Source organism: Chelon labrosus, assembly GCF_963514085.1.
Source record: "Chelon labrosus genome assembly, chromosome: 10".
Classification (NCBI taxonomy): Eukaryota; Metazoa; Chordata; class Actinopteri; order Mugiliformes; family Mugilidae; genus Chelon; species Chelon labrosus.
In genome coordinates, this window is record NC_140360.1 from 4,168,300 (window position 1) to 4,191,198 (window position 22,899).

Consider the following 22,899-nt stretch of genomic DNA (forward strand, 5'->3'; position numbering starts at 1 on the left):
AAAATACATTTGTAGTTTTCTTTTATATTTCACTGAAACGGATTATAATAAAAATAAAAAAAACACCACCTTGTTTGTTCCCAATATACCTGTTGTCTTTCTTGTCATAAATATAACCCTCTACATTTGTCTCAATATTATACAAATGGTGCATCCTACACATTTCATCTGACCAATATGGAAAAAAATAAACAGATTTATTTTTTTTTTCGTATACAATTCTATTAAAATATATATTTCTAGACTACGCAAAGATTTGCAAGAACACATGACTAGTGACAAACACTTTGGGGAACCCAGCTCAGATCTGGACGACACCACGACACATCTGTCACCTCACAACCTCAATCCACAACACAAACAACTGGAGGGCAAAATAATGAACCAACATGAACAGTTAACAACAGAACAAAAAAATAATATATTATTCTATCTAATCCTGGTCGACTAATCAATAAGAATCAAGCGAGATTTGACATTACGAGCCTTAACAGAATTAAAAAAAACAAAAAAAAAACAACAACAAGAACACATGGAATGCAAGAGGAACACACTGATGCTACCCGCGGGTGTTGACACGGTTCCCTGTTACCCAGGGAACTGTGCTGCCCACTCAAAACAATAAATAAATGGATAAATAAAAAATCTTAGAGGCCTTTTCATTGTCAAAAACAAGACTTAGTTCTGGATTGGATTCATGAAACTCACAACAGTATAGATTCAGCATCCTCCACACCCCCGTCTTTGCAGAGTGCTGAAAGCCGCCGCCTTTGTTTTGTCAGAAACCTGAGCCTGGGGGCCTTCTTTTTGTGAATCAAGGCACAGAGCGTGCCTGCACCAAAAACAAGGCCCTGAATGTGACTTGGGCAAGAGGGTACGTATTGCATCTGCAAATCTGAGAGGTAATGGAACACAAGGCAAATTATTCAGGGCAAGAGTGTTGCACGTTTGTTGCTCATTGACGGTTGCTCTACACTTTAGGGGATTGAAAACCTGTTCAATAATTTGCGCACTTGTTGGTAAAATTGCCCTGCGCCTCTGGTCCTGCGTACTTTGATTCAGCTTTTCCTAGAAACTTTAACAAGCCATGTTAATGCACGTCGATGTGGGAACATTTTGGCTTTAAACTCGTCCTTCTGTAAGAACACATTTCCATACGCATTTCCATAATGCTTGTGCATCATCCGCTCAAAGCCCGCTCTAAAAAAGTACAGCTTGTGATTAGCTGCTACCTGCGCCGAAGCACCCTGCTCTTTTGTTCTGTTGCTCAACCTGCTGTCAGAAGCAGCAGAGGGATTTCGCGCCAGCGAACCGAGCGAGCCGGGCGCCAGAGAAAAATACCCGCGAGGCATCTCATCTACTGAAAGACAAATCCTAGATTCATGAGACACCTTCTCGATACAGCAATATGACACCGCTAACAAATAATTAAACTAGACGAACTAGACGACCAAAAGAGAGAGCTCGCTCTGGCAAAGGCCCAGAATTCCTTGGAGGCTGCAGGGTTGCATGTAAACTGGTTAAAAGACAGAACGCCTGCAAAAGAGGCACTGCGCATCCTCTTTACAGCTATAATATATGGTGAGTGCGTCTCATTGCCAAGCTGCACACATGCACCCACACTCAATCATAATAATGATCAGCAATGAGAAGAGACAGCCGCAGTATTTTTTCATATTAATCACTCAGTCAGTGACTATGTTGTGTCTGAAAAAGTGTATCTGCAGAGCTGTGGGTCTTTTTAGCTTCTTTGAGCTCTTTTTAGTTTGTGTGCAGCCTGTAAATTACGTTTATCACACATTGTATTTCTAGCAGAAGCTATCTACGGAAAACCACTGATCTACCCCCCTGTGCACCAGCTGCTCGGCACCCAAATGCCAGACAAAGTCCGACATTTGAACACCTACCAAGCCAGTGCATGTTGTGAAAACCGAACAGAAATAAAAGTAGAGCGAACATTGCATTTGGATGTGAATGGAAAATCTGCAAAGCTATGTAGCTGATCATATGACTTTGTGAAATGTAAAAGGTTTCACCTGCAGTGCGAAAACCCACAGATAATTATCAGCCTTCATCTCCATGTCAACAATTATGCTTTAGATATTTGTGAATTTCACGTGTCGCTTTTGTGTACAACCAACGCACAGTTCACCTCACGGCTGTGTGTGATGGTGGAGAGATTCCTCCTCTGTTCCTCTTCTTAGAGTGTTTTAGGTAATCCAAACTGACAGTCTAAAGACGGAGGGCGTTGTGCTGAGCAGATTGTAAAGACTCTCGGGACAAATTTGTAGTATTATAGAGTACTTAAGTGAAATTAATCGACCCAAACCCTCACATCTAAGAAGCCTCAGCCTCGTTTCAAGCTCCAACGAGCAGGTGTTGTCAGATTAAAATGTATGACAGCCTTAGTGTAAATGCTCAGCACTAGTCAGCAGACGGACAGTTTATGACTAACTAGTGAACATAGAGAAGCATTTAGCAGCTTAAGGACCAAGGTTCCCTCAAGAGGTGGTGAAGGTTGCATGTTTCCAAATAAGTTGTAATGTTGCTCTGTCTGCTGGATAAATAGGCAGCTGTAGCCTACACTATCTATATGCCGATAACATTATGGCATAACATTATGACCACCTTCCTAATATTGTGTAGGTCTCCCTTGTGGTGATTCATCAGAGAATGGACATGGGCCTTCTGAAGGTGTTCTGTGGTGTCTGGAAACAGATTGTTGTTAGTGGGGGGCCTTTGAGGGGAGGGGGCTCTGTGGATCATCCCAAAGATACTTGATCAGTTTGGGATCTAGTGAATTTGGAGGCCAGGTCAACACCTTGTGCTGTTCTTCATGTTTTTTTGAGTTGTTTCTAAAACATCATCCTGCTGGGGATGGCTGCTGCCATCAAGGAGTGTCATTGCTATGGGGTGGGGGTGCCTGGTCTGGTCTAGGTGGGTGCTAAATGTCTAAGTAACGCAATCCACACCAATGAATGCCAGGTCCAAAAGTTTATCAGCAGAACACTGAACTGTCACAAGATGGTCAATGTTACTTACTTCTCTGGTCAGTGGTTTTAATATTGTGGCTGATCGGTCTATGTTACAACAGTATATGAGCCATTGCTTGGTTTACAGCATGCCCAGCTGCCTTCAAGTTACTAAAAAGATTATTTCTGCTTTCTCTAAGGTCCAGTGAGGCAGGGTCAGCATCACTTCCAATTTTTCCCAGAAGCAGATTATGGTACGCTGCAGCTCTGCAAACCTTTATATATATATATGTATATATATATATATAAAGTTCAACCACTTATTACTTTCCATTTATGGACTTTTTAACCATGAACTTACTGGTGTATGAGGCTAGGTTACATGCACACAAATGTATATGTTTTGCATATACTGATGAATTTCTCCACCTCCTTCCACAATACGTTCACCAACAGAACTCCGACATGACAATTACGCATTCAGGCTTCACTGCCTCTGTTTACAAGCAGGCGTGTGATTATGTTATACGTGATGAGTTTGTGGCTTTTACCTAACGTACTCAATTAGGTGTGCACGGTGCAGAAGCAGGAGTAAACAATTGTCAACTGGCATCTCGTCCCAGCTCCTACAGCTTCACAGATCTCCCATAGTTACAGATGTCTGGCTCTGTTAACGACGTTTGCCAGGGTTTGAAAAAAAAAATAAAACGTAGTGGGGTAAATTTCTGAAAAGGGTTTGTTAGTAAGACACAATCCTTAATCACGGGGCCAGAGATAGCTCTCTCTTCCTGTGCTTATCTGTGCATCTAACTTATTTTTTTTTTTATTAAATGGTGTTTTTCATTATTTCAAATACTTTGGATGCTGGAGAGGAATATTATTTTTAAATGATACTGTCTAATTCAGGTACAGGGCTGTAAGTGTGTTTTCAAGTGTGTTAAAGGGGTAAAACAAGCCATTATCTGTGAATTCTCCAGTCAAAACTGTCTTTTCTTACTGTAAGTCACTTTCTTTTTATCATTTTCTTGCACAACCTGCCTTTAATCACATAACCAGTCCACAATGTCAGCAAATATTCAACTAAACTTGAAGAAACATGTATAAGTAACAAGTAATCTTAGGAGAAGCGCATCAGCTACTTTCATGTCATCCATATTTTTGAATTTTGACTGAATAAAAGTTTATAAATGAGACTGGAACCTGAGGTCCTTTGCTGTACGACCTTCTGCTAGAAAACATGGTTAGACAGATTTGACAGTCATTTTACACTACATTAATTCAGAGTGGAGAGGCTTCTGGCTGGATCCTCATGTGGATAATAAATATGCTACTAGCTTGGGAGGAGCTCTGCGGGATACAAAAGACCAACTGAGGCTGCGTTCCCACACCAACACACTTCACTGAGTTATTCCTTTGATTTCCTGCCCGACCTCGTCTCCTGTCCACAGGTTCACTGCATCTGTCACAAGACATTGAGCACAGCACCTCCCTCCATCATATCCCATCCCTATCTCTTGTGCACAAAACCCTGTGGCGGCCCGTACAAGCTGTAATCTTCAGCAAAAGTCTGTCTTTTCAGTATCAAATGCTCAGTCCGTGCAGGATGGAAAGGCGGTTCTGCTTTTCTACAGTCTTATAGTACTGTGTCTACATGTTAATATTAAGTCGTCAAAATGGAATTAAGTGGTTCAGTAAATCCCCTTCATACTTTTTTACTCAACATATCTAACCGTGTTTGCATTCTAGCTGGCAGGGCAGTAATTCTTGATGTGTTGTTTTTCAGTTACAATTAGTGTAAAGGATTGCAAGTTATTAATCCAAGATTACTTGCTGCCTTTTAATGGGCTTAGTGTTTACTGTACTCTCAAGAAAATTATATGAACCTCTTGTGGTTTTCACAACCTTGTAAGTGGATATTTTCCAAAAACTTGCTAACGTGGGACACATTCAGAAATGACAAAGGTGGAGGTTAAGTTAAACTATTATAATTTATTTTTTAATATAATTGCATTGGAAATTGTTGGTATTCCCAAAGGCAATGAATTTTCCCAAGTTACCTGTTACCTTATTAGCTTACTAATCTCTTAGCCTCAGTGGATTCTAGATAGCAACAGTGCTGCAGCAACTTACAGCTAATTTTACAAATCGAACAACTTCTGAAGTCATAAAGGCAAACTAACTAGTCCCAGCAACTTACTAAGTATTAGCCTCTGTGTGAAAAGTAGTAGAAAGTAGCCAAAAAATGCCACCTTGTAAGTCCAAGGTTGTCCTATAAACTTGTTGTTTCTTCGTTACAAACCATGAGGCTAGCTGAGACCGGTTAGGCTAAGCTCGCTGTTACTGATTAGTAAACCCCTTTCAAACTGCTAGTCATTAATTTACGTTGGTTCGTTTTCTATTTCAACACGTGATCCAAACCGTGTGACGAGTAGGCGAACAAGTAAAGTTGAGTAATGTAACCAATTAATGAAGCTGTTGAAAGTAAAAGTATTTATATTTTTTATAATGTTAAAACCCTTTCAGCTTTACTGCGCCACACTAATCTCTAAATACATGAATTGTGTTTCATGAAATTCAAGTTCTGACAGAAGCACCATATTTAGGGATTTATAGGCAAAGCAACCGAGACCAACAGCGGAGAAGAGAATTTCTTCCCTGTTTTGCTTCCTCTACAAGCCTTTCAATTCACTTTTAAGCCTAAATATATGAGTATTTTATGCTCAAGGAATATGTTTTTTAGAATTTCTCCAGTTAGGCTTCTATGGCACATTGTATCTGTCTATGCATAGAGGCAATAACTGGGATAAAGCTAGCAATGCTAGACCACTTAGCTAAAGATGATATTTCATGCAAACCGGTGAGTCTGACAATAAGAATGCCTCTTGAATCCTTTTATACTTTAGATTTGGTTCTAGTCTATAAAATCCATTCTTTGCTAAACCTATACAGTATCAAAACCTGTTTGAAATGTTGCCCTGGTATCATAACCTTGAGAGGCTCCTCCCAATGTATTCATCATCCGGCTGATGTCAAGTTGAAGTAAATAATATTGTGTACCGGTATCACTCAGGGGGGAAATACTGTATTTGTCAGGAAGTTGTTGTTGAGAAATGCATCTGTTTAGATCCCTCAGAGCTGCAGGTGTGAGGAACTCTGCATCCATTCCACCAGCGACTATATCCCCCTGCTACAGCATGAAGGACCACTTGAGCAGGATGACTGATTGGTGCGGTGCACAGAGCACAGATGTGACATGATTGACCACAGCCGACTTCTCTGCAACTACAAATAACAGAAACACAGTCACTGTGGTCAAAATCAGCTTTCGCTGGTTGTAGAAAATGGATGGAGCTCTGATTAGTCTCAGCTTGAGTTGCTCGCAGTGTAAATACGTGTTAAGGGCCACTGTTGTTAAAAGTGGTGGTGGTGGTTGTTCACATTTATACGTATAACAATGCAACAAAAATAGAAGGACCCAAACATCCACATTCCCAGAACATCACTGTCTAAAACTCAACTAAGCGTCGTTTCTCAAGTCATAAAAAAAGTGTCCCAAGCTCGCTGTCGCAGCAGAAGAGAGGAGCAACTCTGCTGCAAAGAAGAGATTCAGATATGGCCCTGTGTTCCTTTAATATCCAGAAAAGTACCCTGCTTTTATTCTGAAAAATGCTCAACAGTTCAAAGGCGTGTTGTTTCTTCAGACACGGTGTCTGCGTGTCTGTTTTGTTTTGTTTTTTGCTCTTTTTTTATGTCTTCCTCTGATTTCCGCAGAGTTAAAAATAACTGTCAGTTTTTATGTCCTTGCCAGTCACAGCAGTCCGCCTGAATGTCCTTAATCTTGTATTCGTCCGGTTCTGTCACAAACTGCCTTCGCAGCTCCCATCTGAGAAACCAGAGTTTCTTATATTCCCAGTGTACGAGACGAATCCACCAGTTGGATATAAAGGTAAAAAAGTATCTGTGATCTGCGGTTCCAATTTATGCGTTTGTGTCTGTCTTTATGCACATATACGAATGAGATATCCATGCCAGTTTGCATTTGCTCCTTTGCGAATATATTAGCGCGGGTCACACTGTTTCCTGTAAGCAGAGGGCTTCCACAGCGTTACTGGGTCCCTGGGCGACTCCGCCGATGACAAAGAGCATGCTGGTTGTCTGCTGGAGGGCAGAGGAGCAGCGTGCAGTTGGCATGGGCACCGCGTACTCCCAGCGCCGCTTCACCGGGTTGTAGCTCTCCACTGTGCCCAGCGGCGAAGGTTCATTACCTGCAAAATGAAAAGTAACATGTTAGGATGCCGGCGGAATTAAGCAGCGTTCAGATGGGAAAGAGGGGAGTCATAATAACATCACCTCCACCGCGTGAGCGATTTAAATTAACTCCGGTGTATCTGAGTAATTTCTCGCCCCCTCAGCATCGACAATTAGAGCTGAAATCACACGTTTTTCAGTTAACTCGTTGCCAATATGAATCACCATAGCCACGTTTTTGTATCTTGTATCTCCGTTGATTGTGCAATTTATCTGCTTAGAGGGAAGTTTGTGTTAAAAAAAAAAAATGGAAGAAGTCTGCATTATTTCACTCAGATCTGTAGGACTAATTAACACAGATTTATAAAATCGTAAAATCAGCTTTCAGCTCAACACCAAATATGCCATCTCCCAAATTAAACTGAAGGAAGATCTGGAACACAGCTTTCTAATAAGGTTCGCAGGGGAATTTATCTGAGAATAAAAATAATAAGATATTTAAAGAATCTGCTCCAGGTAAAACACAAAAAAAACTTTTTGATAAAACAAAAAAAAGAGCATAAAAACAGGTAGTCGAACGGCACATATATAGGCATACAGTAGATCAGAAGTCTTCAACAGGGGGTCCGCGACCCCTAGGGGTTCCGCAGAGGTACTACAGGGGGGTCACGAAAGTTTTGGTTGATTAGACTTTTTTTTTATATATATTCCCCTCCCACAATTTTTTTCCACAAGTTTAAATGTCTTTAAATACACATATACATAAGTAGGGGGTCTCCGCTCCACCTCTCCATCAGTTTGGGGGTCCTTGGCCTGGAAAATGTTGAAGACCCTTGCTGTAGATTATATGAATGTGGCTAAGCAGGAGATGTGTATGTGTAAATGCATATATATGAATATACAAATATTCATTCATTCATTCATCTTCTGTAACCGCTTATTCCTGTGAAGGGCCGTGGGGGTCTGCTGGAGCCTATCCCAGCTCTTCATTGAGACGAGAGGCGGGGTACACCCTGGACAGGTCGCCAGTCTATCTCAGGGCTAACACAGAGAGACAGACAACCATTCACACTCACACCTACGGCCAATTTAGAATCACCAATGAACCTAACCAGCATGTCTTTGGACGGTGGGAGGAAGCTGGAGAACCTGGAGAGAACCCACGCAGACACAGGGAGAACATGCAAACTACACACAGAAAGGAACCAGTCGGACCATGGATTAGAACCTGGGACCTTCTTGCTGTGAGGCATCAGTGCTAACCACTGTTTTACCTGGAGCAGATAATTTCCCCTGCAAACCTTATTAGAAAGCTGTGTTCCAGATCTTCCTTCCACTTTAATTTGGGAGATGGAGTATTTGGTGTTGAGCTGAAAGCTGATTTTAGGATTTTTTAAATCTGCCATGTGTACTTACTGTCTATTGCACCTCTGGTTAGATGCTAAACTGCATTTCGTTGCTCTGTACCAGTACATGTGTAATGACAATAAAACTGAATCTAATCTAATCTAATCTAATCTAATATACATTTAAATACTGTATATATACAATATATAACTACATACACTTCCAGGGGGAGTATATCAGGTTAAACTACCAACATATAGTCCTGTTTGGAAACCAATGCAACGACAGAAACTAAAATAGAGAGGAGCTACAACCTGTGACATACAGATCATATCAGCATGACCACATACAGATCAAACTGACACTAAATTCTGAATGTGATGTCCTGTATTTGGAATGAACTCATTCAGTTGCATGTTCACTGAGATATAACACACACAGACGTGCATGTTCACACGTTAAGATACTAAATCCAGAAAGACATTTCCAACCAGTAGTATCTGACGGTAAAATAAGCTGTGAACACCACACAAAATGATAGTTGCAGTAAATCTTTTTAAAGCCACTCAAATACTTTTTTTTTTTCATTTTGAAGGGAAATTTAGATTTGAATCCTCCTCACTTTTGTGTCAGGAAATATATAATTTTCACCGACACCCGCAGCTGTTGCCGCGCATATTTTTCTGCGTCGGTTTCAAAAGGGGGATATTTTTGGGTGCGTTTGTGGGAAACGGCGTCTGAGCTCTGAGCTTCTGGGTGGGTGTTTCCCGTGGCAGCGGGTTGGCTGACATCTGAGAGCCAGCGCCGCTAGGAGACGTGCTGTCAGCTATCAGGAGGGCACTGCTGACTGGAGAACAGCTCAGAGCTCCAGCCTTATAGACGGTGCATGCTGCAACAAGACATTTTTCACCCTTTTTGACAAACTCACATTGCAGTGGTTGTGTATTTTAGACCACCACAGCTCCTCCGTTTAAGAGTCGTCATTTGGAGCCATCATACTGTTACAAGAGCATTCTGACAATTTAATACAGCACCCAGTAACACCAACTCACCATGGTCAGTTTAAAATATATGATATTCAATTTACTCCACACATTTTTCTTCCTTGTCAAAGCTTGTAAGACTGAGTTTACGCACAATGCAGCTTGACTAACTACAGTTTGAAGTCCTGCGCTATTCTAGTAAGAGAATATTATAGCCTGGAGCCACCAGGTCCAAACAGAGTTAGTTCTTACTTCTAGACGATCCTAGATTTAGTTTTCTTTCAGACTTGCAGTCTTTTGTTTGTAAAATTGGACAAAGGACATACACCGATCAGCCACAACATTAAAACCACTGACAGGAGAATTAAATAACCATATTGACCATCTTGTGACAATTCAATGTTCAGTGCAGTTTATGGGTAACTGCCCCAAGTGCTCCTATCGCCATGGAGACCGGTGCTGCCTTCACCCCTTCCACATCTTTTCTCTTTTTTCCTCTCCTCTTCCTGACGTTGCTATTCTGTCTCTTCCTCCTCTGGTTTCTGCTGCCTGAGGTTTTCATTCAGTACTAAACATACACCGATCAGCCACAACATTAAGACCACTGACAGCAGAACTAAATAACATTGACCATTTCTGCTGGGAAACTTTTGGACCTGGCATTCATTGGTGTGGATGTTACTCAGACATGTAGCACCCACCTAGACCAGACCAGACCAGACCAGGCACCCCCACCCCATAGCAATGACACTCCTTGATGGCAGCAGCCATCCCCAGCAGGATGCAGCCTGACACAGGCACACACACACACACACAAAAAAAACACTTTAGGAACAACTAAAAAAAACAAAACATGAAGAACAGCACAAGGTGTTGACCTGGCCTCCAAATTCACTAGATCCCAAACTGATCAAGCATCTGTGGGATGATCCACAGAGGCCCTCCGCTTAAAGGCCCCCCACTAACATCCTGTTGCCAGACACCACAGGACACCCTCAGAAGGCCCATGTCCATTCTCTGATGAGTCACCACAAGGGAGACCTGCACAATATTAGGAAGGTGGTCATAATGTTATGCCTGATCAATGCACAGTACATGCCAAAATCCATAACCAAAAATTATTCATGTAGATTTAAAAGTGAAATAAATAAATAAATACATCGGTATATATAGAATCTGGTATGGTGCTTTTCAGATATTCACATAATGAATTTCGGTTTATCAAAGCAAATTTTTTTATAAAAGTATACAATAATGCAAAAAAACATATATATATTGTTGTTGAACCTCTTTCACCATGTTTACTGTGTCTCAGTGTAAAAGCCATCAAATAATATGGGCTTTAGGTTGAACTACTGCCCTTTTTAACACAATTTAAAAACGGTGACAGATATCCATTTATATGTTAATGCCTGGTATTCATTTCATGAACGTTTCAGGATTAAGGAGATCCAGGAAAGGCAGACACCAAAGCGTACCACGTGGAACAAAATTACAAAAAAAACTCCAAAGCCTCCAACGGGCTTATTTTAGACTATAGCTTTAATTTTCCTCCGGCATGTTAAGCCTCACCGAGGCCTCTTCCTCCTCCTAAGGTCCACTGTGATCTCCTTTTTCTTCTCCCTCTGCTTCTCCTTCCCGCCCCCGCGCGCTCTCTCCATCTCTTTCACCTCAGGTGCAACGCTCACTGTCATTATACATCACGCAGCACTAAGTTGTTGCCGTTTCCATGGAGACCCACATCACAGCGAGCACCTAAATGATACGGACTGCGGAGCCGCCACGCCGCGTGAATGAGCGTGAGTGTGCGCGTCCGCCTAAGGAAGACCATTATCGTCATTTTGTTGGAAGAACAAAGTGACGGTGCCGGGGCGGCCTTTTCAAAGCGACTGGGGGGGGGGGGGGGGGGCGCTCAGGCCTCGGCTCCTTTATCATATTTTATGAAGACACACACACGGTAGCATACTCCTTGCGGTTCTTGGTGCTCAAAGGCTTCCTGTCGTTGCTTTGATTCTGGAACCACAGACGTCATGTCAATTCACCAACCGCTCCTCCTCCTGCTCCTCCTCCTCCTCCTCTTCCTCCTCCTCCTCCTCCTCCTTTTGACCTCACCGCTTATTCTTCTCTGCTGTTCTCATCTCATGTTCTCTTTCTTCATTTCAAGTCTTTCCTGTGTCATTTGTCCTCTTCTTCTAATCTATTTCTACTTCTTATCCAACTCTCAGAAACAGTTTATGATTCTAAGCCTCCACATCCATTCTCCTCCTCCTCCTCCTCCTCCTCCTCCTGCTCTGTTCCCTTCATTTGCTCGTCCTCTCCACTAACCCTCCTTTTCTCCTTCTCCGTCTTTTTCCGCTGCGATGCCTCTTGTCTCAAATTGTCTTCCTTTCTCCAACCATCGAGCTCTGTTGCATTGTTCTCTCTCCCTCCTGCTCTCCTGTCCTTTGCCTCTTCTGAAAATTGCTTCCCTCTTTTATCCTACTCCCCGTTCCTTCCTCTTCAACTTTATGCCGACACACGCAAACCACCTGATCTGTAGTGGTTTGAAATTATCTGCTGTGTCACTCCAGTGCCGTAACACCAAACTTTTAGTGTTCCTTTGTAAAATCCATTCTGAACGCAATAAATCTCCTGAGGTAAATTATTACACACATGTTCTTTCAAGATACTTCACCAAGTTGATGCTCTTTTGAGATGCTACTCTCCTTTTTTTTTTTTTTTGTAGTTTTGGATAAAAAGATATTAGTTTTTATAGCTGTGCAGAGAGAGTTAGGTGAGTGAATCGTATTAGGGTGAAGTGAACTTCAAGTGAAGTGTGGTTTGATTCTGAGATAAACTAAATCCTACAATATGTTAAGCTGTCCAATTCTTTGCTTGCTGTTTCTGGAAGCAAATGGCTGCAGATACACCTATAGTGAACAGTGGATATGTAATGTGTCTGTATGAGAGTATGTGTGTGAATAAGTGTGGATTTATACTTTTACATTTCTGCTTTTAATATATTTTATTTCTTTTTATAAATATTGTGCCACAAACTTCAGTTCGTCGTATGGCCACTTGGGGAAGACTCTAAAAGTGGTTCAGTTCCCATTGACATCCTTTTTAAAATGTCCAACTTAGCGCATTTACAGCCTGGTACAGAAAACGTTTCTTATTAATGACAACTGCACATGGGGTGAATTTTACATACCGTAACTCACCTGATTAACTTAAATCAACACTTAAAGTTGAATACAGTAATGAGTGCGGTCACTTTGACTGACAGGTGTTTAGCAGTTTTTCCAAACATTGCGATTTGGTTCCACCATGAATCAGACTTGTTTAAGCATGTTCCTTTAGTGTTTCAATTCTTTTCAGAAGATGTGTCTGGCAAAACGGCATTCAGATTTCATTATGGGTTGTGTTCCAGCCAATATGGACGAGAAAAATACCTCTGCATGCAATTTGATAGAACTTCAACCCATCATTTTGTGGTAAGCTGATTGAACTCCATGGTGCTCATATGGGCTGAGTGATACATGTATGACTACATAAGTAAAGTGCTTTATTTGTCGTTATACAACATATACACTATACATCATACAATGAAATTGCATGGTTGGATGGAGGGTTAGTCCTGAACCACTGTGATCGAGCGCGCCGCCACCGTGGGTCAACCTGACCCGGCGCCGAGCACCCATGTTTTGATGATGGGAGGAAACTGGAGTACCCATGCAACATGCAAACTCCACACAGAAAGGCCCTGAGAATCAAACCCTCTCAAACTGCCCCGGGGATTCTTGCTGTGAGGCACCAGCGAGACCCACTGTTTCACCACAAACTTCGCCGTTACTCTTGCCCCATCCATTTGACGGGGGCAAAATCACGAACACAAGCTGCCGAAATGAGTTTCCTTCGCAGGGTGGCCGGGCTCAGCCTTAGAAATAGGGTAAGGGGCTTGGACACATGGGAGGATCTCAGAGTAGAACCGCTGCTCCTCCACGTCAAGAGGAGTCAGTTGAGGTGGCTAGGGCATCTGGTAAGGATGCCTCCCAGGGGCATGTACCACCAGAAGGAGGCCGCAGGGCCGACCCAGGACACGATGGAGGGATTATTTCTTTTTTTTTTTTGGAGGGATTATTTCTCTCGTCTGGCCTGGGAACGCCTGGGGATTTTTCTGGAGGAGCTGGTGGAAGTGGATGGAGAGAGGGCTGTCTGTTGTCGGTCCTGGCTTTGAGGCTAATGTTCCTCAACAGATTTGCTTTGAATTTTACAAGATGTTCCAAGCTACTCGTCTCATCAGCGTTGCCTAGGTCATTAGTCCTACCTCTTTGTATGAGCTCCAACATATTCACTACAAAAACAAAGTTTGTCCTGATGTTTTATGATTATGACTTTAATTATAACATGCATCCTCCATTTGACCAACCGAACAAACTCCCCAAAATCCACTTGGGTGCTTTTCTGCATCTATTCTTCCCCTTTCAAGCTTTCTTAAACAACCTTTAATGCTATTCATGAGGTTTTGACTCATTTCTCATTTGTTGCAGTTCATATCTTTTGTTTTTGCAGCTCAAGTGTCGATTTCTGTTTCCATCTCTTTTTCGGTGTTGGCCCTCTTGAAATGTTTATTTCCCGTCTTTTACAGTATACCAGTCCCTGACCTCCTGTAGCTTCTGTTTTCACACAGCGTTGAGGAAAATAGCACAGTACTTCAGGTCAAACGACAGCCGTAAATAGTGTCATTACACGGCCTCCTTTCAGCACTTACCATATTTCAGCGGGTAGCACACAGCTCTTATCCCCGACCTTCTCACCTTCAGGTCTCAAGGGGTCATTTTCCAGTGGTCACAGTGTTCCTTAACAATCCCCTCATGATTCTCCACAGCATGATGAGAGACATCATACACGTTATCAACACTCCAGTTAGGGACAATTTGATGATGGATTTGACACCACTGCAAAGGGCAAGTCTGGATCTTCACCACACCATCACGCAGCACCTTTGCAGGTGTCAGAGCACACTACTCAGTCATAGCTGGCTGCTGGTTGGCTACCTATAGTCACAAGCAGACCTCTGACCTCCAGCCACAGATTGGCTGTAGCTCTACAAAGATGAGCCGCTACCAAAGTGATGAATGCTGGCAGTCTGATTAGGAGTAGGGAGGTTGACTTTCTACATGCAACTGATCATAGCCTTGATCACTTTTACTAAACTTTACAACGTGAGAGAGGTCTTTAGCTCAGAAGTTACCCTGGGTTTCTTTGTGACCTTTCAGACTATTAGGTGTCTTGCTTTTGGAGTGATCATTGTTGGTAGACCACTCCTGATTGTCTTAAATCACCTCTATTTGTTCTCAATCTGTCTGACTGTGGATTATTTGTGGATTCAAAACTCTTTAGAGGTGGTTTTGGAACCTTTTCCAGCCTGATGAGCAACAACAACTCTTTTTCTTTTCTGTCACCCATTTTTGCACCTAACAGATATGTAATATTGGTCCATTTTCCTAGATCACTTGCTGTCATATCACCAGGGTTGGGTAGTAATGGATTACATGTAATCTGGATTACGTAATCAGATTACAAAAATCAAGTAACTATAATCAGCCCAGATTACAATACAAAAATTGTGTAATCAGATTACAGTTACATTGTTGGGGATTACCTGATTACATTTTATCATGCAAACAATGCAACTTGTTTATGACAGCCTGGGCATGAAAAAATCCTAATATGTTGTAAAAAGAACATGTTCACTTTTGTTCTATGATATGTTTACAGACTTATTTACAGACTTATTTTGAGATTTTGAAAGACATGTTGTGGATATGTTATGAGAAATGTTCAGAAAGAGAAATATGAGAAAAGATAGAAAAATGTTTTAGGAATGTTTTTAGTTGTAAACATTCAGTATGAAGTGAGAAAAGAGTTAAACAGGTTGATATGAGGATATGGTCTGAAAAACGGATATGTTCAGAGTAAAGAAAGTACTTAGTAATAAATCTAAAGTTTTTAGTTAATACAGTTTTTAGTTCATTCACAAAGGAATGCTTTCTCAGCTTTACTGAGAACAAAAAGTTTTCTTAGATGTAATGAAATAATAAAGAGAAAAATAAAAAGAGAATTCATTGATCAATTCTGTGACGGTGTCTTTTACTTAAGGTGCATATTTATTGAAGTAATCTAAAAGTAATCAGATTACGTTACATGTTTTTGGTAATCCAACTGATTACGTTACTGATTACAAAAATTGCCATGTAATTTGTAGTCAGTAATGGATTACATTTCAAAGTAATCTGACCCAACCCTGCATATCACACATGGTCCTGCACGGTAAACTTTTACGAAACTTTCCAATGTGAGAGAGGCCTTTAGTTGCACAGAAGTTACCCTGGGTTTCGTTGTGACCTTTCAGGCAATTAGGTGTCTTGCTTTTGGAGTGATCTTTGTTGGTGGACCACTCCAGCGTAGGGTAACAGTCGTCTCTTAAATCTCCTCCATTTGTTCACAGTACGTCTGACTGTGGATTATTTGTGGGTTCCAAACTCTTTAGAGATGGTTTTGGAACCTTTTCCAGCCTGATGAGCAACAACAACTCTTTTTCTCTTCTGTCACTTATATATTTGCACCAAGCAGAAATGTAATATTGGTTCATTTCCCTGAATAAACAAATAAATAAGCATTACATTTCTGTTTCATTTATTTGATTTGATTCTCTTTGTCTACTTCCAGGACAAAATCCACTTTCAGTGGAAATCCACTGATGTTTTGAGTCATTTATCTGCAAAAATGTAGAAAATTCTGAATGTGCAAAATGATTTTAAGCATCATTGCACATACATAAACAGGAGTACATATGGGTATATATTTACACATATTTTTATGAGGAAAGAAAAAGACTTTCAACACATTTGTTAAGGTAATAATCATAACATAATGCGTGAATCACTGTATGCAAAGATAACTTTTATTTTTTTTGTTGTTGTTGTTTATGAGAAAACTCCACATGGACGATTTGTTTTTGTGCAAATTTCTACATACACACTGAAAAGACTATTACAGTCTGAAATGAGACAGCCTCTATTTTCTGAGCCTTTTCTAGCTTGGCAAATGAGGATGACAGGATGATAACACATGAACTAGCCCTTATGCAGGATGATTTCAATCCTAAATCAGCAGCAAATTTAATTGTCTCCTGTCCTTCATTAGACTGTCATAATATGATTTGTGGGAACTTGCATCAGTGTTGAAAACCAGCCTTTGCACGGCGAACAGTACAGTGTCACTTTGCATTAACACAGAATGGCAGATATAGTCAGAAGTTAGTTACGGACACAAAGCGTGGCAACGAGTAAAGATGCAAGGATTTATGTATGCTGATGTTTTGGTCAACAAGGTACATGATGGAAGAGATCATTAATAGTCAAAGTTAAAAAGGTTGACAGTTACAGAGGTAGAAAGGTAAGTATGAACAGATGAAGTTCAGGAAGCATGTACATGCACAGTAGATGAGCAGCTTTATACTGTATGTGTGTGATGGATTATTTCTGAGTGCTCAGGTTCGTGTGTACGCAAGTGCAAATAAGCTGATAATGAAATGACACGAGCACATAATTGCATCACAAGTCGGTCCTGTGTAATGAATGCATGGCATTATAATTAACATGCAGATATCAGGTTGTCAGGAGTTGTCTTGGATTAAACAGGAGGCAAAAAGGCAAAAAGAAAACATGGTGCAGGGACCGTGGGAGCTGCAAAGATCCCATTACACTGACTTCTTCTCGCCGTCCACTTCATTTAACTATAACCCAGCATCACCTCGACTACACGTCCAAGCCACTACAGCTCCAGCATGAAGTCTACTCTTTAACTTTACATGAAACACCAGCAATGAAACAAGCAAGCGCCAAGCTGTTAACTCAGCAAGGAGAATGAAGGAACACCCAGTTTACTCTGTTCTGCACCATTGGAACACACATACAGTAAAGGCTACATTCAGCATTGGAACGACCAACTATGTCTGTCCTTGCTTACATACCTACAATGGACAGGTGTGGCACAACAAGTAACCCTTTTTCTTTCATGTGCCAGCAAGTAACTGAGCAAAAATAGAAATTCGATTCACTCCAAATGCACCTTGAGATCCTGACTCGGGACATCACGATTGGTTTATAAATTGTAAATTATAAACTGGTATTGGGGCCGATCCAGGTATTTTTAAAACGATCGGATCGCTATCGGGCTTCGGCCAAGCCTGATCTTTTGTAGTAAATTGTGTTAGGTCTGCCATAAACCAAAAGCACGTCCTTGTAGCATCAAAACGTCTTTTTCCTCTTCGCTGCCTTGCGTCATCGCTGCAAAATAAAACGAAGAAGACAACTTCTTCTTCTGTTGCAGTAGCGTTTAGCTAGCTTCAAAGCTGCCTCAGTTTAAGAAGAAGAAGAAGAGGAACCAAAAATAACATGACTAAACATGTCTGCTGTGTGGAAGAACTTTACTCTGGAAAGTCAGTCACGCACAAAATTGTAAATTACGCAATGTGGATGTTTGGCGAGATGGAAGTAGGAGATCGTCATCCAACTAAACGTTTAGAACGTTTCTTGGAGACAGCGTCAAAGGAGTCCAGAGAAGGTTAGGGAGTTTGTGGCGTTGGATGACCAGAACATTTCTGGAGTAGGGAACACAAGTTTTCTGGAGCCAGTGTTTGTTTATTAGCTAGCTGGACCTGTTGAGATTAATCCAGGTAGCTTCTTCAGTTCATTGGGGAAGGAAAACTCAAGTTATGTGATTCTTCGATGGGCAACAGCCACATATGTTCTTATTTAAATCAGTCTTTTAGAACTGAAGAAGGTACCTGGATGAAATGTCCTGAAGAAACCCCACAAGTCCAGCAGCTCTTGTTTCAGCTTATTTTTCTTAATAAACCATCTAGATTGCAAAATAACACTTATTTTTTAATCATTTCTTGGACTTTTTATATTATACATATGTAAAAAAAAAAAAAAAAAAAAAGAGTATCCTCGCCTGTACTGCACACACACACATGCATAAATGGTTACAAGTGTACAGTATGACTGCAGCTTTGTATGTGGTTTCCTCTGTTATTTCCCAAGTCAACAGTCACAGGGGGAGATATGTGCCATACACCACTTATGACTCACAAGCCCAAAATACCACCATGGATTGGATGGCGAGCCGTACTCACAGCTGACAGTCACACAGAGAAAAATATAACATAACATATCTACCGCTTGTCCCTCACAGTCCTCCTCACTCTGTCATTTCCCCGTCGGCAAACACACACACACACACACACACACACACACACAAACGAACCCACACATCCATTTTTTATTTTTTTTGTATCATATTCAATTTCCTTTCCTTCCGTGTCGCCTACTGGCTTTTCTCACTGTCTCTCTCGGCAGGACAAGATTGGTGTTTTCCTCCGTTTTGCACCACACATTATTGACTGTCACTCTGAGTTCTGGACGGAGCACATACCGCTAACGGGTATCGCTGTTAGAACAAAACAAAACAATAAAAAAATTAGAGCTGTAGAACTTTTCGTCATCTCTGCAGGACCCGTAATGCAACCTAGTCTAAAGTTCAAATATAGAGTGTTAGCCTTATAAGTGGACTGACCTTTTAAATCTTGTTGCACGGTAGAGATCTACTTTTCTGGTCAGCATTTTTTTTTTCTCTTTGACACTATTGAAGAGGATTAACAATAAAATGTGCCATAAAATCTCATAATTAAGCTGTGAAATCTGCTAATATACTCAGATAGGGAGTCGTGTCTTTCTGATCTGAAATGCTCGAATGCAATGATTTACATGGGACATTCATTCATTCATTTTCTGTAATCGCTTGTCCTGTGAAGGGTCTCGGGGGGTCTGGAGCCTATCCCAGCTCTCTCATTGGGCGAGAGGCGGGGTACACCCTGGACAGGTCTCCAGTCTATCACAGGGCTAACACAGAGAGACAGACAACCATTCACACTCACACCTACGGCCAATTTAATTTAAAGAGAATAATAAGAATATGTGAGTTGCAAAAGTAAGTGAACCTTTGTTTTCAGTATCTGCTGTGACCTACTTCTGTAGCAATAACAGCAACTTTACAAGTTTACGGTTTACGGTAACTGCTGATCTGTCATCTAGAGTGGTCTGGAGGGATTTTAGCTCAGAACAGAACCACTTCAGTTCTGGGGTGTTGGTGGGTTTTCTCACATGAACTGCTCGCTTCAGGTGCTTCAGCAACATTTCTATACTTTTGACTTGGCTGTTCCAAAACATTAATTTTGTTCTATTTTAAACATTATTTTGTAGAACAACTTGTCTGCTTAATGTCAATGTCTTCCTGCATGACCCAGTTTCTCTTCACATTCAGCTCATGGACAGATGTCCTGACATTTTCTTCTAGAATTAACTGATATAATTCAGAATTCATCTGTCCATCAATGATATTCAAGCCGTCCTGGCCCAGATGCATCAACACAGGCGCAAAACCCTTTAAGTGTCGCCGTGTATATGTTAGTCCACGGAAAAGAGAATCAGTTTAAGCTTAACAAGCATGTCGTCTGGGGGGTGGGGGGGGGGTTCACCTCTGATTAATTTGTTGCATTGCTCAGTTTCACTTCACACTAGATTTACTTTAACAAATGCAGCTCAGTGAAGGAGAAAATGGAAAGTTAATGGAAAATGAATTTGCTTGTGTGTGTCAGCACGTGTGTGTGTTGGTGATAAATATGATTTGTGGTGTTTTGGTGGCTGTCAGCAGCAGTGAAGTGAAGGCAGCTCTGACAATTTTCCCTGTAAGTGGTGATGCCTTTTATTGTCAGAAGGAGACTGATGTTAATATTACAAATTATAAATTAATAACAGCAGAGACAGGAGCTACATCTCCACATACGCAGTAATATGCATATTTGTGAATCTACCAACTGATGTATGGGAGGAACCATTGCACGCATTTGTAAATGCAAATTAGGTTTTTGTTTTCTAAATGTTTAAAGTTATATTTTGCACACGATCTGTAGATTTCTATTCACAAATACTCCAATTCCAAAAAAAGAAAAATAAACATAGTATAGATAAACTTTTATCACTCTAGTGCATGGTGTTGGCATATGGCAGCAATCAGTATCTAAATTGACTTATTAAAAAGCAGGATTATATAAAATCCATGTTTCTACAGTTTGATTATAAAAATGGGTATTTTACATCGAAGCGCCAAATATGTGATGCTATCCTGTTTGCCACCCACTCTTCCATGAACATGTGAAACAGTGCAGATCATCATATATACGGTGAAATTTAAACATTTTTCAATATTTAAGAGGCGTTATCTGGAGTTAGTTAACTTTTAATTCTTGTAATTTAAACCAATTAGTTTTTTTATTTTTTGCTATATGCAAACTATACCCAAATATGGAATGTAACGGTGTGCATTCAGCCTAATGGACTGCAATTGAATTACATGGTATTAGACTACTCTACAAGTATTTATTACATTTACGGAAGGGAAAATATTCATATTATTTTGTTGTGTTCGACAAGTTTGAGACAGTAAATAATATATACTTCCAAGGAGATAATATTTTATTGTGGATTTATTGTGGATACATAGGCCATGTAGTACAGTTAGCGACTGGCATCATGGCAGGAAGATTTAGTGCAACAGGCGGGTGAGGAGGTTGATAGTGATTTGGAGGAGGAGGAAGACAATGAAGATGGCTTTGTTGTGTAATGTTTTGTGTTCTAAGTGGTAAATGTTGAATTAATATTGATAATTATCATTTCTTATGATATAGCAGCGAGGACAGCGTTCAATAGTTGCAGTGATTAAAGGTTTATATCAAATAAATTCCAACAGTTCCAGAAAGCGCAGTCAAATATATTCAAATCATTACGGCTTTTATGTTTTCATGTAAAACAGGACACGATATTTTAACATTCTGAATAGATTTGTAGTTTAAACTTTGGTATAGACACGTACTATGAGGGAATTATTGGTTTGGGTCCTGGAGCATACTGTGAAGGCATTAAATATGAACACTATGTAAGGGTTAATTAAAGTTGTTTTGACTGAAAGCATGTCAAAAATATGGATTTCATGGCACATTCCATGACTGAGCATCGTTTGATCAACTACTTTATTGCATTGCTTATGTAATAGAGTTTTGGTAAGTGACTATATCAAAAGTAGTTTTGCAAGTGTTAGAACAAAAAAGGAAAAAGTATTTTTGCCATAATCCAGCTTTAGTTGGGACCACTGCATTGTTCACCACTGGACTGAGTATTATAATATTATACTATAATATTATAATACTATATTATTACTGGCCTTGTTTAGGCCAGGTTCCTGATGTCTTCATGTTGCTTGGTAGCTATGGTTAGCTGCTGAGCGGGCCAAACAAGCCAGCAGCGTTAGGTTAGCTTATATATTTCATAAGGTTCGAATTAACCTCTGCTGCTCTGTGGGCCTACAAGCCAGCAGCATTTACTTAGTTAATTTAGATTGTAGGTTAAGCGTCATATCACATGACTATAGGCTTATTAGGGTTTCTCAGTTGGACAGGGCCTCTAAATGTGTTTTGCCTGGGATTTTGGCACAAGGGATTGTAACATCTAATCCTGTGTATTAATGAATGTTATAATATAATATTTAGACGCTGCACTTGAAGCACAGACTTGCATCTCCACCAGAGTTTGCCATCCATCACAGCTCGGCTGCTTGCCTGTTCTCCAAGCTGCCGTTATAATGAGTGACCCACATTTTGTGCACTACAATACATCATATAATAATAATAAAATGTCTATTTGAAGCCGGGGTTTCTAAATACTCCAGTTTCCTTAGTACCATGATTCCTGCCAAGGCGCATGATGAACTCCTTAAAAGTGTGCAACTGCCTACGTGGTAGTACCGAGCACTAGGACATGCACACTGGACATCCTGCAGTATAGGGTGATTTGTTCTGTTTTGCACAGGAAAGAAAAGCACGCTGAAAAACAGGAGAAAAAGAATAGAGATGCTGACCTAGACCACCAGCTACGATGACTCTTCCTCCCAGGCATCCTGCCACAAAGTCAGCCCTCTTCTCCCTCATCCTGGACGTTCGGCTCGGTTTGATCCAAATACCTGCCAGAGGCGAGGAGATATCACATACTGTCAGACGGCTTTGAGCAGAGACAACCACAAAAGAAAATTCATTCATTCATTCATTTTCTGCAACCGCTTGTCCTCTGGAGGGTCGTGGGGAGGCTGGAGCCTATCCCAGCTGTCATTGTATCACAGGGCTGACACAGAGAGACAGACAACCATTCACACTCACACCTACGGCCAATTTAGAATCACCAATGAGCCTA

At 40.8% G+C, this 22,899-nt stretch overlaps 1 protein-coding gene across 1 annotated transcript in view; it reads right to left on the reverse strand.

Annotated features, from left to right (window-relative positions):
• Window positions 1-6,911: 6,911 nt before the first annotated feature.
• klhdc8b (kelch domain containing 8B) overlaps window positions 6,912-22,899 on the reverse strand; it is a 124,640-nt gene continuing 108,652 nt past the window's right edge. The window contains exons 4-5 of the mRNA XM_084552793.1: window positions 22,571-22,672; window positions 6,912-7,237 (exon numbers count right to left, since the gene is read on the reverse strand). Coding sequence (XP_084408919.1) covers window positions 7,041-7,237; window positions 22,571-22,672 — 299 coding nt within the window. The 3' untranslated portion in view covers window positions 6,912-7,040. The remainder of the gene's footprint in view (window positions 7,238-22,570; window positions 22,673-22,899) is intronic.